Source organism: Hemitrygon akajei, chromosome 9, assembly GCF_048418815.1.
Source record: "Hemitrygon akajei chromosome 9, sHemAka1.3, whole genome shotgun sequence".
NCBI lineage: Eukaryota > Metazoa > Chordata > Chondrichthyes > Myliobatiformes > Dasyatidae > Hemitrygon > Hemitrygon akajei.
The window spans coordinates 118,132,727-118,148,890 of NC_133132.1; the positions used below are offsets into that span (position 1 = coordinate 118,132,727).

Genomic DNA, 16,164 nt, shown 5'->3' on the forward strand with positions numbered 1-16,164 from the left:
CAATGTAGCACAGAAAGGGTGGGGGAGCATTACCAGGGAAGGCTCAGAGCAGGAGTTGTTCCATATAGCCAATAAAAAGGCAAACATAGCTGGGGTCCATGCAGATGCTCATGGCTACACTTTGAGTTTGGAGAAAGTGGGAGGAGCCGAAGGAGAAATTATTGAGGGTGAGAACTATTTCTGTCAGATGGAGGAGAGTGCTGGTGGAAGGGAGCTGATTGGGTCTTTTGTCAAGAAAGAAGGAGGGAGCTTTAAGGCCACTTTAGTGGGGGATAGAAGTATATAGGGACTGGACATCCATGGTGAAAATGAGGCATTCAGGGCCAGGGAATTGAAAGTTGTTGAGATTGAGAGCATGTGGAGTGTTATGTGAAGGTGGGAAGGAAGGGACTGAATTAAGGGGGATAAGATGAAGTTGAGGTAGGCGGACATTTTATTCCCCTTGGTTCAGTCACTTCCCACCTACATCTGCGACACTTCCATCCTTGAAGGACCCATCATATTGATTTTAACCCCTCATGCATATGATGTATAACACATTCATTAGAAAATTTTACAAAGGTTTTAAGCTTAGAAGGATATTTATGAAGTTGGATGCTTTACAATTGATTTGCAACCTTTCAACTTTGCCCAGTCCTGTTGCTAATTCCTGTAATAGCACAGTATCGGGGGAAAAAAGTGTTGACTCTTTAATACTGAAATAAGGATGAATTTCTTTAGCTAGAGGGTAGAGAATCTTTGAAGACCAAGTCATTGAGTGTATTCAATGCAGAGTGTGACAGGACCTTGATTAAGGGGGTTAATGGTTATAGGGAGAATGGCAGGACTGAATGGCCTAATTCTGCTCTTGGCTCTTGATTGGGATTGTGATTCCATTTAACTTATATCCCTTACCCTGTGGATGCCTCTTTTTTCGTTACGTGCTTCCATGATCTGTATTTATGCATCATGCTGTTGCGTTACCGTGTCAAGAAGTTTTGAAGGAAGTTTGCATTTGTTGTTGTTTCTTAAGTCCATTCACGGTGTTTGCACTGGCTGCTTTTCTTAATAGGTAGACCTTTCAATCTGTGTAATCTTTTTGAATCAATATTGCTCAGCTTTCCCAATTTCCATGTCAAAATAGCCTTTTGGGAATATTAGCAACACACACAAAACGCTGGAGGATCTCAGCAGGCCTGGCAGGATCTATGGAAAAGAGTAAACAGTCAATGTTTTGGGCCGAGACCCTTGGGAATATTGTTCTCCCAGTCATGATCAACTCTTTTACCAGGTCTAATAGCTGCAGCGTCTTGTGTTTTATGGTGCATTTCTGGTTGTAGTCCTCTTGTTCGTGTAGCAATCAGCAATGGTTTCTTAATGGTGCTTCACTCACTCTTTGAACTTAATGCACTGTTTTGTAAATTGAGGCAAAAGTATATTGGATACATCAGTCTTTCAATGCCTTTTTCTGAATATGAAGTATTTTCATCGTTTGTCATGACTTAGCATTTTCTGTCATTCCTTTCTAACTTATCTTGCAGCCATTATGAACACTGTTTTTCCACATTAAACCCAGCCCATTTATTAGTTTAAAGTCCTTTCTACAGCCCTGTTTATCCTTTCTGCTGTGGCCAGGCATAGAGCTTATCACCATAGTGCATACAGCTCCATCATCCAGTATCAGTTGCTAAACTCTGATAGCTCTATTTATCATCCACCCAAGAATTTAGATGCTTAGAAATCCAAAGCCTTTATTCAACTGAGCACACCTTTCTTAAATCATCAAAGCTTCTGCCTCTCAAATCCACCAACCACCTCCACTTCCACAGTTTTATAATTTAACCTTATTTATCCTTTAAGATCCCCTCCCTGTTTGCTTTAGCTTTAGGTGCCAATATAATTACTCATCTTGCACTCTGCCTTTGCAGATTGCTTGGAGAAATTCTTTAACTTTAATCCTTCCTGGCTTGTGGGTACTGGACTCCTAGGGTAATTATCAAATACCCAGTAAATTCAACTTATCTTCCATTGAACTGGCATGGTTAACTTTGACTATCCTTCACATGCCTACTTTATTTAATCGTTAGTAACTCAACCATGCCTGTTGAGCAGGATACAGTTGTGTTTTATGACCTAAATCTACTGCATTACTTTTATCGCCTTGTGTGTGCAGTTACATTGCCTGTTACTGAATTTATAATTCACACTTAAGAGTTGCAGACAATAAATTACTTTAAATCTGTCCTGGCACCACCACCTGCATTGACTTACTACTGTACTGCATTTTTTTCACTGTGTCAGTACTGAGATTCTACATTATGTTATTGTTTTCGACGCTCTGTGGTTGAAGACGTTCTTGGCTTTTTTGTTTCATCCGGGCTGGTCAACAATATTCTGATGGGAATAATTAAGACATGCCCTATGACATTTTAGTTCTATTCTCTTTTTATCCTCATTGGTTACAAGATAGAATATGGAAATCTGGTGAACCCTTGAGGATGGTTATGGTACTGAGAGTCATTGCATTACTTGAGCTAGAATGTCCAGGAGTCCAGGAATGTTGTCCTGATGACTGAGCAAGTTCCTTTGCTAGAAGATCAAAGCTGGTTTTGTATCCAAGTATTCCTATGGATCTGGAAAGGTCAGGCTGCTGGAACGATTTGGTACTCTAAAAGCCCCAATTAACACTGGCTCTACAATCGTTCCAGAGTTAAAACATTGAGCATTACAGCATAGTACAGGCCCTTTGGCCCATAATGTTGTGCTGGCCTTTCTTTGAACAATCAAACTAGCCCTTCTCTCCTTCATAGACCTCAGTTTTCTGCCATCCATGTGCCTATCTAAGAATTTCTTAAATGCCTTAATGTATCTGCCTTTAGCAATAGCCCCAGCAGGGTGTTCCACGCACTCAGTACCTCTTTGTATTTAAAAAAAAACTATACGTCAGATATCTCTCCCTACACTTTCCTCCAATCACCTTAAAAGTGTACTTCCTCATGTTAGATATTTCCACCCTGGAAAAGAGTCTTGCTATCCACTTTTATCATCTTGTATACCTCAACCAAGTCATATCTCATTTTCCTTTGCTCCAGAGAGAAATGCCTCAGCTTGTTCAGCCTAGCCTCATAAGACATGCTCTCTAATCTAGGCAGCATTCTTGTAAATCTCCTCTGTACCATTTCTAAAGTTTCCACATCCTTCCTATAAAGCAACCAGAACTGACCAGAATATTCCAAGTATGGTGTAAGCAGGATTTTATAAATCTGATACAATCCCCCGAATAATGAAGGCCAACACTCCATACAAAACTCCTTGAAGTGAAATGGGGATAATGTTGCTGGTTTGGAGTTTAGCATTGGAAGAAGGAATCCTGTGACAAATTCAGCTCCTATAATGATGTGACTCCAACTGAACACAATATTCCAGGGGTGGTCTAAGCAGGGTTTTATAGATCTGCAACATTACCTTGCAGCTCATGAACTCATTTCTCTGACTAATGAAGACCAACACACCATACACCTTCTTAACAACCCTATCAAATTATGTGGCAACTTTGAGGGATCTATGGATGTGTACCCCAAGATACACACTGTTAAGAATCTTGCCATTAACCCTGTAGTCTGCCTTCAAATTTGCCCAACAAAGTGAATCACTTCACACTTTTCCAGGTTGAACTCAATCTATCACTTCTCAGCCCAGCTCTGCATTCTGTCAATGTCCTGTTGTAACACTATCCAGAACTCTTATCAACCTTGTGTCACCTGCACACTTGCTAACCCACCTTTCCACTTCCTCATCCAAGTCAATTATAGAAGTAATAAACAGCTGGCACCCTAGAACAGATCCTTGCAGAACACCACTGGTCATCAACTTCCAGGCAGAATATGCTTCATTTACAACTACCCTCTGCCTTCTACAGAAATTTTCCTTAATCCTATCGCCAAAGCCTTTTCATGCTACCTCTAGCTCTCCTTAGTCCATTCTTCAGCTTGTTCCTAGCTATCTGGTAACTTTCTAGAGCCCTGTCTGATCCCTGCTTCCCAAACCTTAAGTAAACTTCCTTATTTCTCGTGACAAGATCTTGCACATTTTTGGTCAAGCATAGTTCCTACACACTAACATCCTTTCCCTGCATCACTGGGACAAACCTATCCAGAATCCCCAGCAAGTGCACCCTAAACAACCTCCACATTTCTGCTGCGCTTCTCCCTGAGTAGGTCTATTCCCAATTTACATTCTCAAGTTTCTGCTTAAGAGCATCATAATTCCCCCTCCCCAATTAAATACTTTCCCATGTCATCTGCTCCTATCCCTTTCCAGGACTATGGTAAAGATCACGGAGTTATGATCACTGTCACTGAAATGCTTATTGGCAGAGAGATCCGATACCTAATCTGGTTCATTGTCTAGCACCAGGTCCAGTACGGCCTCTCCTCCAGTTGACCTGTCTACATCTTGTATCAGGAATTCTTCCTGTATATACCTAACAAATATCACCTCATCTAAATCTTTCGCACTAAGGAGTTGCCAATCAATATTGGGGAAGTTGAAGACCACCATACTAACAACCCTACCATTTATTTTATGGTTACCCTGCCTCCTGATCTGTTCATCAGTGTCTCTGTTGCTATTGGAGGGAGGGTGTCTAGAATAGCCTCAATAAAGTGATTGCTTCATAAAGAAGATACCAAAAGTCCATTCAGATAAATAAAATAGAGTGGCAAGACTGCTGGAAAATTATGCTGGCGAGGTAGTAATGGGGGACAATGAAATGGCTGATAAACTGAATAAGTATTTTACATCAGCGTTCACAGTAGAAAACGGTATGGTGGAAGTTCCATTTATCAGGGGTCATGAAGTGCATAATGTTACCATAATTAGGGAGAAGGTCCTCATGAAACTGAAAAGATCTGAAGGCAGATAAGTCACCTGGACCAGATGGTGTACACCCTTATGTTCTGAAATGGGTAGTTGAAGAGTTTAGGATGCATTCATAATGATCTTTAAAGAATCACTAGATTCTGGAATGGTTCTGGAAGACTGATAAATTGCAATTGTCACCCCACTCTTCATGAAGGGAGAGAGACAGAAGGAAAACTATAGGCCAGTTAGTTTGACCTTAGATGTTGGGATGATGTTAGAAATGATTATTAATGATGAGGTCTCGGGGTACTTGGAGGCACATGATAAAATAGGCTGCAGTCAGCATGGTTTCCTCATGGGGGAAATCTTGCCTGACAAATCTGTTGGAATTCTTTAAAGAGATGAGCAGGATAGACAAAAAACAATTGGTTGGCCTTGTGTACCTGGATGGATTTTCAGAAGGCCTTTGACAGTGTGCCACACCTGAGACTGCTTAACAAGATAGGAGCCCACTTTATTACAGGAAAGATTCTAGCAATGATAAAGCAGTGGCTGATGATTGGTAGGAATACAAAGAGTGGGAATAAAGGGGCGCCATTTCTGGTTAGCTGCCAGTGACAAGTGGTGTTCCACAGGGGTCTTTGGTGGGACTGATTATTATATGTCAATGATTTGGATGATGGAATTGGTGGCTTTGTTGCAGAGTTTGCAGATGATGTGAAGATGGGTGGAGAAGCAGGTAGTTTTGAGGAAGCAAAGAGGCTACAGAAGGACTTGGATCAGGAGAATGGGCAAAAAAAATGGCAGGTGAAATACAGTGTCAGAAAGTGTATGGTCATGCACTTTGTTAGAAGAAATGAAGGGGTTGACTATTTTCTAAATGGAGAGAAAATGCAAAATCTACGGTGCAAAGGGACTTGGGAGTCTTTGTGCAAGATTCCCTAAAGGTTCATTTGTAGGCTGAGTTTGTGGTGAGAAAGACAAATGCAATGTTAGCATTCATTTCAAGAATAGAATATAAAAGCAAGGATGTAATGTTGAGAATTTATAAAGCACTGGTGAGGCCTCACTTGGAGTACTGTGAGCAGTTTTGGTCCCTTCATCTTAGAAAGGATGTACTGAAACTGGAGGGGGTTCAATGGAGATCACAAAAATGATTCCAGGATTGAATGGTTTGTTATATGAAGAACGTTTGATGAGTCTGGGCCTGTATTTGCTGGAATTCAAAAGAATGAGGGGTAACCTCATTGAAACCTATCGAATAGTGAAAGGCCTTGATAGAGTAGATGTGGAGAGGATGTTTCCTCTGGTGAGAGAGTTAAAGACCAGAGGACATTGCCTCAGAATAGAGTGGGGTTTTTTTAGAATGAAAGTAAGGAGACTCTTTAGCCAGAGAGTGGTGAATCCGTGGAATTCTTTGCCATAGGCAGCTGTGGAGGTCTAGTTTTTAATGTATATTTAAAGCAGGGGTTGATAGATTCTTGATTGGTCAGGGCATGAAAAGATATGGGAAGAAGGCAGGAGATTGGGGTGAAGAGGAAGATTTGATGTTCTGATTTGGTGAGGCTATGTAATGAGCAGCTAATAGATATAGCCAGCAACAGATAAATTAAAACTTTGCTAAATTCAGAGATTTTTAATGGGCTGAAGTGATGATTATTACACCATTAAGAGTTACTGGTGCTTTCAGGTGAAAAGTAGCATAAATTTAGCAAACACTTTTTCCATCTCCCTTATGATGCATGAGTAGTTTATATTGATCCTGTATTTTCCTTTTCTCCCACTGAGTTGCAGTGTTTTGCATTGGGGTTTTATAATATTTACATGTGTATATGGGGGCACAGTAGCAAAGGAGGATGGTATGGTAGCATTGCAGTTAGCGCAGTACTTTACAGTGCTAGCTGTAAGATGAAGATTTGATTACCGCCTTTGTCTGTATGGAATTTGTACTGTACGTGCTTCCTGTGACCATGTGGGTTTCCTCCAGGAGCTCTGATTTTCTGCCACATTTCTAAAGATAATTGATTAGGGTTAGTAAACTGTGGGCATGCTATGTCAGTGCTTGAACCGTGGCCACACTCAACAGACTCTGATGATTTGATGCAAACGATGCATTTCACTGCATGGTTCAATGTACATGTGACAAGTAAAACTGATCTTTAAAGCTAACCTTTTCAAATTAATAATTGAACAATGCAATTTACTGTTGAGCTCTTTAACTGCTTCTGGCAAATTGGTTCTACATTCCTTTGAAATGAATATACAGTCAATAAAATGAATCATCATACTTTCTTCACCATTGAGGTGCTGTGAACCAGCGTGGAATCTGGGTGTAATATGTCAAAACAATTTTCCCTGCCTTCCTCCTGCCTAAAGGGGACACATGATTTTTTACATGCTGTTGACTAACCCAACAGAGATTTCTAAAGTGCTGAGTTGTGTTTTGTAAATGGTGGCATTGAGATAAGACATAAATATCTTATAAATGTCATATAAATAAGACATAAATGACTTAAATGTATTGAGTATTTGGAATGCTTTCATCCTTATCCAATGTTGGAATGTCCTGTTGGTTGGGATTGACCAAGGATGTTATGTCCCATCTGTCTATATGATACACAAGCTCAGGCAGAACGATGTGGAGAGCAATCTGTTACCCACGTAGCTGGCTCCCCTCTCCCCACAGCTGATGAATCCAAAGGAAAGTTAGAAACAGAGAGACTTTGGCACCAGCTGCTTCTTAGGTGTTGCCTGTCAGCATTGAACTCAACGTAGGGCTGCATTAGGGACTCCAGCTTTGGATATTTCCTTGGGGTTTACTCCTGAAGCTTTCCCCGTGAATGGGTATAGGCACAAGGCAGCAGAGGTTTGAGATCAGAGTTTTTCTTCTTCTAGCTGAGCTGCCAACCACAACTAGCGAACCCTATCTGCCCTAAGCGACTGGTTTTTAGGTGCCAGTAACCCGCATACTTGCTGCTTTTCCGTTCAGTAGAAATAGTTCTGCCGGGCTTAGTAGCTAAGCCACGTATGAAGGCTAGGAGCTGCACTTGGTTGTCAGAGGCTGTTTGAGATGCAAGGCATTGGGAGCATTTAATAGGTAGTAGGAGCTTATCCCCACTAACAACCCTGAAAGGATAAAGTGAAACTATTAATAAAATGAAATGATTTTCATAGAAATTGCTAACAAAACTGCATCATGATCAGGTAGGCAAACAAAATAATCTATCCCTTGGCTAGACCCATTGCTGAAATAGCAAGCTACTGATTTGATTTTTGATAGACTGTTCAGGATCACGTCCAATGTTAGCCACTTAAAACAGCATACTATTTCAGCGTATAAAACCTTAGAGGATGGAGAGAAGAAAGAAAACTATGGTAATTTTATAATGAATCCAAGCCAGGGGTGGACAGATAACAATGAGGGAAAATGCTGACAATGTTCTCTTGACAGCCTTTAACATATCGTGTTCTTTCTCAAGTCTCATAAATGTTGGTGCTTCACTGCATTTGCTTTAACAATTAGATGCTGTATATTGAATTGGTTAATTTTGTATGCAGCTAACTATTTGATTGTTGTGTCACTTTGTTTTGCTCTGACTCCATGTTGTATTGTTCATCCATAATCATTATGATGTATTTTTCCTTCAGGTATGCTTTGCATTTTATTCTTCAGACTGGAATTTCTTACTACATTATGGTCATTGTTGGGGCAGGCCACATGCATAAGTAAGTATCTTCTATGAAAATGCATCAGTTATTGTTTTTCATCCAGCGGAGTCCAAAAATTCTTTAGAGTTCTATATGAACAGCTAAAAAAAACCTATTAAAAATGTTATGATGCGGTGCCAGCTACTGCCTTGAAACAGCATTACATGTCAGCTAGGAACAAAGATTGTTTTGGACTGCAGTACCAGGTGGCAAGAAGGGTCAGCTTTGATGTAGTACTTTTAGACAAGATCTATTCATTTCGTTAAATACGTGCTTTAAAGATTATAACAAAGATCCCTTTCTGAATTGGGTGAACTTGTATTTGTTCATTTGAAAGCTCAGAAAAATGCTTTTCCATGCTGCTTTACAATGTGCTTGCATGATTGCAGGCTAAAATCTAGAAGAAGGTTACTGGGTTCCCCATGCCTGCATCTGATGAATAACTTTAAGCCATGGAATTGCTTATATGGGTTGTGAAAAGTGAAATACAAGGTTATATTCAGTATAGCCTTCATATTTGGAAAGTACAACATTTAGAAGTACTTCTCTTAATCTGTTTTTTAAAAAGGTAAATTATTGCATTGATCACAAGACTGAGGTGTAGTTCCCTGTACAAGTTAGCGAGGCAAAGTATTTCCTTCTTTATGAAGGTGCTCATAAAGAGATAGTTAAAGGCATTGTCATGAGTGCAGTGATGAGTTAGCTGATCTTAACTCCGATGGCTTAGATGTATCCCAGTGCAGGCATAGCATCCTCAGAAAAGGGAGGGAAATACAGTAGCTACTCGCTGCACTTTTAATTTAAGTGCAGTCCAAGTCACTGATTTTTATCGGGAAGGGTGGATGCTGGAAAATACAAATGGAAGTATTTGCAGTTATCTCTTGTGATTAATATGATTGGAAACGTTTCGCACTGTTTCATGAAAGGAAAGTTACTTTTAATAATCTTATAACTTATTGAGGGAGGTCCTGGCATGCTTGATAAAGGGGAGCCAGTGAATGTAGCATGTAAGGTTTTCAAAAGGCATTTAAAACTACCTCAAAAGAAAGAATCATGGGATTGTTGATCATATTTTGGACAAGGTTTATTAAGGACAGAAAGAAAGAACAAACTTGTCAGTTTTGTAGTCTGTAACTGATGGTGTGCAACAAAGATTGGGATGGGACCTTTGTTGTGTTCAAATTATATTAAAGGCTTGCATGCAATACAGTTAATGATTCAGTTTACTGATCTATTTCAGAAAGTGAACTTTGAGGAAGATAAGAGAAAGCAATCTGCAAAATTGAAAATATTAATGTTATGTTAGTGGGCAGGAAGGTGGCAGGTGGAGTATAATTTGACCACATGTGAAATTGTACATTTTGGTAATGAGGATTTTAAAGAAAAACATTTGGATAGAGATGCAAGGGGACAGCAGTATGCTGGTTCACAGGATCCAGAAGTTGTACCATGAGGAACGGAAGACAAACAACAGTTTTGTTCTTGTGCAGTTTTGCTGAGATAATACAGGGCTTTGGTCACATCTCACTTTGAGTACAATATGCAATTTAGAGTTTGTATCTAGGGAAGTATAATCATATATACAATTCAACATCTTGATTCCTGGAATGTAAAATGAGGGATCCTTATAAAGTGTGAAGGCTACGCTTGCTGGAGTTTGAGACTGGGGGAGGCATCCAGAACTCTGAGAGTGACTACAGGGTAGATACTTCTCCTAGTTGTAGGGACAAAAACAAAATCAGGCCATAAGAGAATAGACCAACCATGGAAGTCTAAAATGAGAAACTTCTTGGTTTAGTATTACCTACTGAGGTACAGAGAAAAATTGTTTTGCATGCCATCGACTGTATGTATCACTTCATAACATCTGGCGCATGGAGGTAGTACAAGGGAAAAACAATCATCAAATGCAGAATAAAATGTTACAGATAAAGTACAATGCAGACAGACAGTAAGGCAGGAGACCATGACAAGGTAGATTGTTGGATCCAGAGTCCATATTATCATACAAACACACTTTCAATCGGATAGAAGCCATCCTTGAGCCTTCTGTTGTATACTTCCAGGCTTTTATATCTTTTGCCTGATGGGAGTCAGGAATAATGTTTGGGGTCAGAAGTGATATGTTTAAGAAACTGAGGAAATGGGGATTGGGCTGAGAAGTGGACCAGACACAAGATCAGCTCATAAATTGTGGTAGCACAATGGGCTGTGAAGCCTCTTGCTATTTCTTCCATTAAGACTTCATATTTCCATCATCTGCATTATTAAATATCTTGATTCACTGTAGATCAGAAGAAAGTGTATTATCTGAATAAGATATAGTGATCTTTGAGTATGTAATAGAATCAAAGTAGAGACAAAGTAGATCATTAAAAGAAAATGTGATGAGATACAATTGGAGGCCACCTTATTAGTTACCTCCTGTACCTAATAAAGTGGTCACTGAGTGTACATTTGTGGTATTCTGCTGTAGCCCATCCACCTCAAGGTTCAATATGTTGTGCGTTCAGAGATGCTCTTTTGCTCACCACTGTTGTAAAGTAGTTATTTTTTACTCTTGCCTTCCTGTCAGCTTGACCAGTCCGGCCATTCTCCTCTGACCTCATTAACAAGGCATTTTTGCTGCTGCTCAGTGGATTTTTTTTTTGTTCTGTAAACTTGAGACTGTTGTTGTGAAAATCCCAGGAGATCAGCAGTTTCTGAGATACTCAAACCACACTGTCTGGCGCCAACAAGCATTCCATTGTTAAAGTCACTTAGATCACATTTCTTCCTCTTTCTGATCTTTGGTCTGAACAACAACTGAACCTCTTGATTATGTCTACATGCTTTATGCATGGACTTGCTGCTGGATAATTTGTATATATTTCAAGATGAGAGGATGTAAACAATTATATCTCTGTTGAAACCATAACTATGAGTGTACAAAATTCTGCGGACAAAATTCAGCATCAAAAATTTGTAAAGGAACTTCTAAACAAGCCTGATGCATTTTGGAAACAAGTCACTTTTTGGCCACAATGAGCAAAGGTATGTTTGGAGAAAAAGGGTGCAGAATTTCATGAAAAGAACACCTCTCCAACTGTTAAGTATGAGGGTGGATGCTTTGGGCTTGTGTTGCAGCCAGTGGCACGGGTAACATTTCACTGGCAGAAGGAAGAATGAATTCAATTAAATACCAGCAAATTCTGGAAGCAAACATCACACCATCTGTTTATTAAAAAAAAAGCTGAAGATGAAAAGAGGATAGCTTCTACAACAGGATAATGATCCTAAACACACCTCAAAATCCACAATGGACTACCTCAAGAGACACAAGCTGAAGGTTTTGCCATGGCCCTCACAGTCCCCCAACATAAATATCTTTGAAAATCTGTGGATAGACCTCAAAAGAGCAGTGCATGCAAGACAGCCCAAGAATCTCACAGAACTAGAAGCCTTCTGCAAGGAAGAATGGGCAAAAATCCCCCAAACAAGAATTGAAAGACTCTTAGCTGGCTACAAAATGCGTTTACAAGCTGTGATACTTGCCAAAGCAGGCATTACTAAGTACTAACCTTGCAGGGCGCCCAAACTTTTGCTTCACGCCCTTTTCCTTTTCTGTTATTTTTTTAAACTGTAAAAGATAGAAATTAAAAAAGTAATCTTGCTTAAAATATTAAAGAAATGTGTCATCTTTAACTTTATGCCTTTTGAAAATCAGTCATCTTTTACTCGCTTAGCTATTCACAGTAACAGAAATTTTGATCAGGGGGTGCCCAAACTTTTGCATGCCACTGTATCTGACTCTATCACCACCTCTGGCAGGACATTCTACACCCACTACTCTCTATATGAAGAACTAACCTCTGATATGCCCCTTACACTTTCTTCCAATCACCTTACAATTATACTGCCCTGTATTAGCCATTTCTGGCCTTAGAAAAAGTCTCTGGCTGTCCACTTATGCCTCTTATCATCTTGTACACCTAAACAAAGTCACCCTTCACCCTCCATCACTCCAGAGAGAAAAGCCATAGCTTGCTCAACCTATCATCATAAGATATGCCCTCTAATCCAGTCAGCATCCTGATAAATCTTATCTGCACAACCTCTAAAGCTTCCATATCCTTCCTATAATGAAGCAACCTGAATTGAACACAATATTTCAAATGAGGTCTAACCAGGGTTTTATAGAGCTGGCACCTGAACTTAATCCCCCAACTAATGATGGCCAACACATCATATACGTCTCTATCAACTTGCACGGCAATGTGATAGAATTGATACTGATAGTAGACTTCCAGAGAGGGAAATCAGAGGTCCATAAGCCAGTAATCATAAGAGGATCAGAGGTGGAGAGGGTCAGTAACCTTAAATTCCTGGGTGGCATTATCTCAGAGGACCTGTCCTGGACCCATCTTATTAATATTATTGCGAAGAAAGCACAGCACCTCTACTTCCTCAGGATTCTGCCGAGATTCGGCATGTCAGCGAAAATCTTGGCAAACATCTGTAGGTGCGTGGTGGAAAGTGTGCTGACTGGCTGCATTACAGCCTGGTATGGGAACACCAATGCCTTTGAGTGGAAAATCCTACAAAAGGGTAGTGGATTCGGCTCAATACATCACAAGTAAAACTCTCCCAGCAATTGAGCCCATCTGCATGAAACATTGCTGTAGAAAAGCAGCATCCATCATCAAAGATCCTCACCACCCAGGCCATGATCTTTACTTGCTGCTGCCATCAGATAGAAGGTACAGGAGCCTCAGGACTCACACCACCAGGTTCAAGAACAGTTACTACCCCTCAACCATCAGGCCCTTGAACAAAAGAGGATAGCTACACTTAATAAGGACTCTGTTATATTGTTATTTCATGCTCATTATTTATTGCTATTTATTTATATCTGCATTTGCAGTTGTTTAGTTAATAATTCCTGTTGTTTACAGTTGCTGTTCTATAAATTTGCTAAGCATGCCTGCAGAAAAAGAATCCCAGGGTTGTATGTGGTGACATGTATGTATTCTGATAATATATTTTACTTTGAATTCTGGCAACTTTGAAGGTTCTATGGATGTGGACCCCAAAATCCCTCTGTTCCTCCACGCTACTAAGAATTCTGCCATTAACCCTGTATTCTGCTTTCAAATTCAGCCTTCCAAAATGATTCACGTCACGCTGCTCTGTGATGAATTCCGCCTGCCACTACTCAGCCCAGCTCTGCATTCTGTCAATGTCCTTTTGCAATCTACAGTGACAGCTCCACATCATCCACAACTCCACTAACCTTGGTGTCATCTGTAAACTTACTAACCTGTACTTCCACTTCCTCATCCAAGCTATTTTTAAAAGTCACAAAAGAGCAGGGGTCCCAGAGCAGGTCATCATAGAATGCCATGGATCACCAACCTCCAGGCAGAATACACTCCTGCCTACTACCACCCTCTGCCTTCTGGCCCCTGATGCCTTTTAAAAGTGCTACCTTATCTTTCTTAATACCAGTTTGTTCTAGCTCTCCTAAGTATTCTTCAGCTTCTTCCTGGCTATCCTGTATGTGAAAGGGTGGTGCACTGGATTGATGCCTGGAATTGTTGGGACATATCAGGAGAGAAAGCAGACTATATGTTTTGAGTTTAGGAAAATGAGGGGTAATCTTGACAAACGTGGTGCAAGGGTTATCTAGAACCAGCGGTCACAAGATATGCGGCTGGCATTTAGGGCAAAGAAAAGTAAAGAAACTCTTCACCCATACTACAGTGAAGCTATTAAAATCCTTACTTAATAGAGCTAATGAGGCTCAGTCACCGGGTATATTCAAGACAAATCAGTAGGTTTTTGGATATTAAGAAGGAGAATGTATGGGGAAATATTGGAAATGGTATTGAGGTAAAAATATCATTAAACATCTTATTGAATGACAGAGGACCGAATAGCTTGCCATTGTTTCTATTTCTTATGTTATTATCTGTCTTGTAATTTCGTGAAACCAGTAAGGGTGTACTGTTTCTAGGGCGTGAACCAGTGTCACCTTTGCTTTAGTTGTAGATATGCAAGAACTTAATTTGATATTCTGTTGGTTCTTGTGTTTGGGTTGGTCTGATGTCTGTGTAGTAATTAGTGATTGCCAGGATTGGGATCTTGCTGTGGAGTTGTGGAATGAGTTTGCATTGACATTTGTGTATGCATTCATTAATTTTTCAAGCGGCCATATTTATTCATGTGATTTCTGAATGCTTTGATTAAAAGTTTAACGTGATTTATTGGCTTCAAGTCCATTTGTGAGGGGTGGTGGGAGAATGTATATTCCTTTACTCAATCTTTTTCTTAAATATGTAACAAAAACAATATGTGCATTACCCTGATGTTTGAGATTAAACTCTCACATTACTCTAATAACTTTAACTTTTAATAAATTTTATTAAAACCTGACCTGCTTATGGTATCTTTGGAATTTGTCCATTGTCCTTACCTGTTAGATTTTTTTTTTAAGCATCTGTTGTGAATGTCAATAAACAGTCTTCCAGTTACGGATGTGATACTTCTGAAGGTTTGTATTACTGTTCCTTAAATGTGTCGAAAATGAAGTAAAGCTGGTTTCCTCCATTTCTGTATTGTAATTATAGTGCAGTACTACTGGCCATTTTATTGGACGTTAAACTAAAAAAATGCCTGAAGCTGCATATTTCTGTTGTTAATGTTCAGTCTTGTGCAAATTTTAAGGGTTTGTATTGAAACACCCCAGTATGTAGTTTAGCCACAAGGTATTCTGGAAAATAAAACTTTTGTTACCTTGCAACTATATTTCACAAATCCCTACCGAAGTATGAAAACTTATTGTGAGAAATAGAAGCATGACAGCTTGTGCAATTAATCATAAATAATCAAAATTATCATTATGTAATCCCTGTCCTATTTAGTTCAAAGTAGAATTTGGTTTGTGGAGCACAAAGGCAGCCTTTGTCTTCACAGTAGTGTAATAGTCATGGGTGTAGTGCAAAGCTTCACCCCGCACAGTAATGGCTAGTCATAAGAAAGCACTAAAAGTTGGAAATTCACTGCAGATTAAGAAGCAAATATGAAGACATAATCATTCTTCATTTCTGGCATTGACTTTTGACAAACTTGCAGTAATGTTTGAAATACAATATGTAAAGATTTTTTTTATTCCAAAGAAAATTAAGTGTTTGGCATTCACAGAATATGTAGGGGAAAAAGGCACCCCATTCTGGGCAAAAGGAGCAAAATACAATTGTTCCTATTTGCTGCCAAGATGTGGCTATACACTTTTATTTACAGTGCCAAAAGATGCTTCCATTAGAACTGACCTTGGAGAATATTGCAAGTGTCTATGGGCCCTACTCCTTGTTGGAGATTTCAAGCTTGCCAGCTAATCCTGCAAGGTTCCTTTGAGGCAATAAACAATATGGTGGAGGAGTTCCATTATCTACAGGCCTTTGTCTCCCAGACTTATGACCTCCCCGCCTCTGTTAGTCCTCCCTTCTCCATCTGCCTATCACCCCTCCTTATCTGGGATCCACCTGTCACTTGCTTGTTCTTGCTCCACCCCTTCACCTCACATGCTTTTACTGGCTATCTCCTCTCATATTTCACCCACATAATGGGCTTTGA

General features: G+C 39.8%; 1 protein-coding gene across 3 annotated transcripts in view; it reads left to right on the forward strand.

Moving 5' to 3' along the window:
• The window catches only part of LOC140733474 (lysophospholipid acyltransferase 2-like), a 144,825-nt gene that overhangs the window by 51,089 nt on the left and 77,572 nt on the right, over positions 1-16,164 (forward strand). For all 3 annotated transcript variants that reach the window (XM_073056861.1, XM_073056862.1, XM_073056863.1), the window contains one exon: positions 8,491-8,568. In XM_073056861.1, the coding sequence (XP_072912962.1) occupies positions 8,491-8,568 (78 nt within the window). The remainder of the gene's footprint in view (positions 1-8,490; positions 8,569-16,164) is intronic.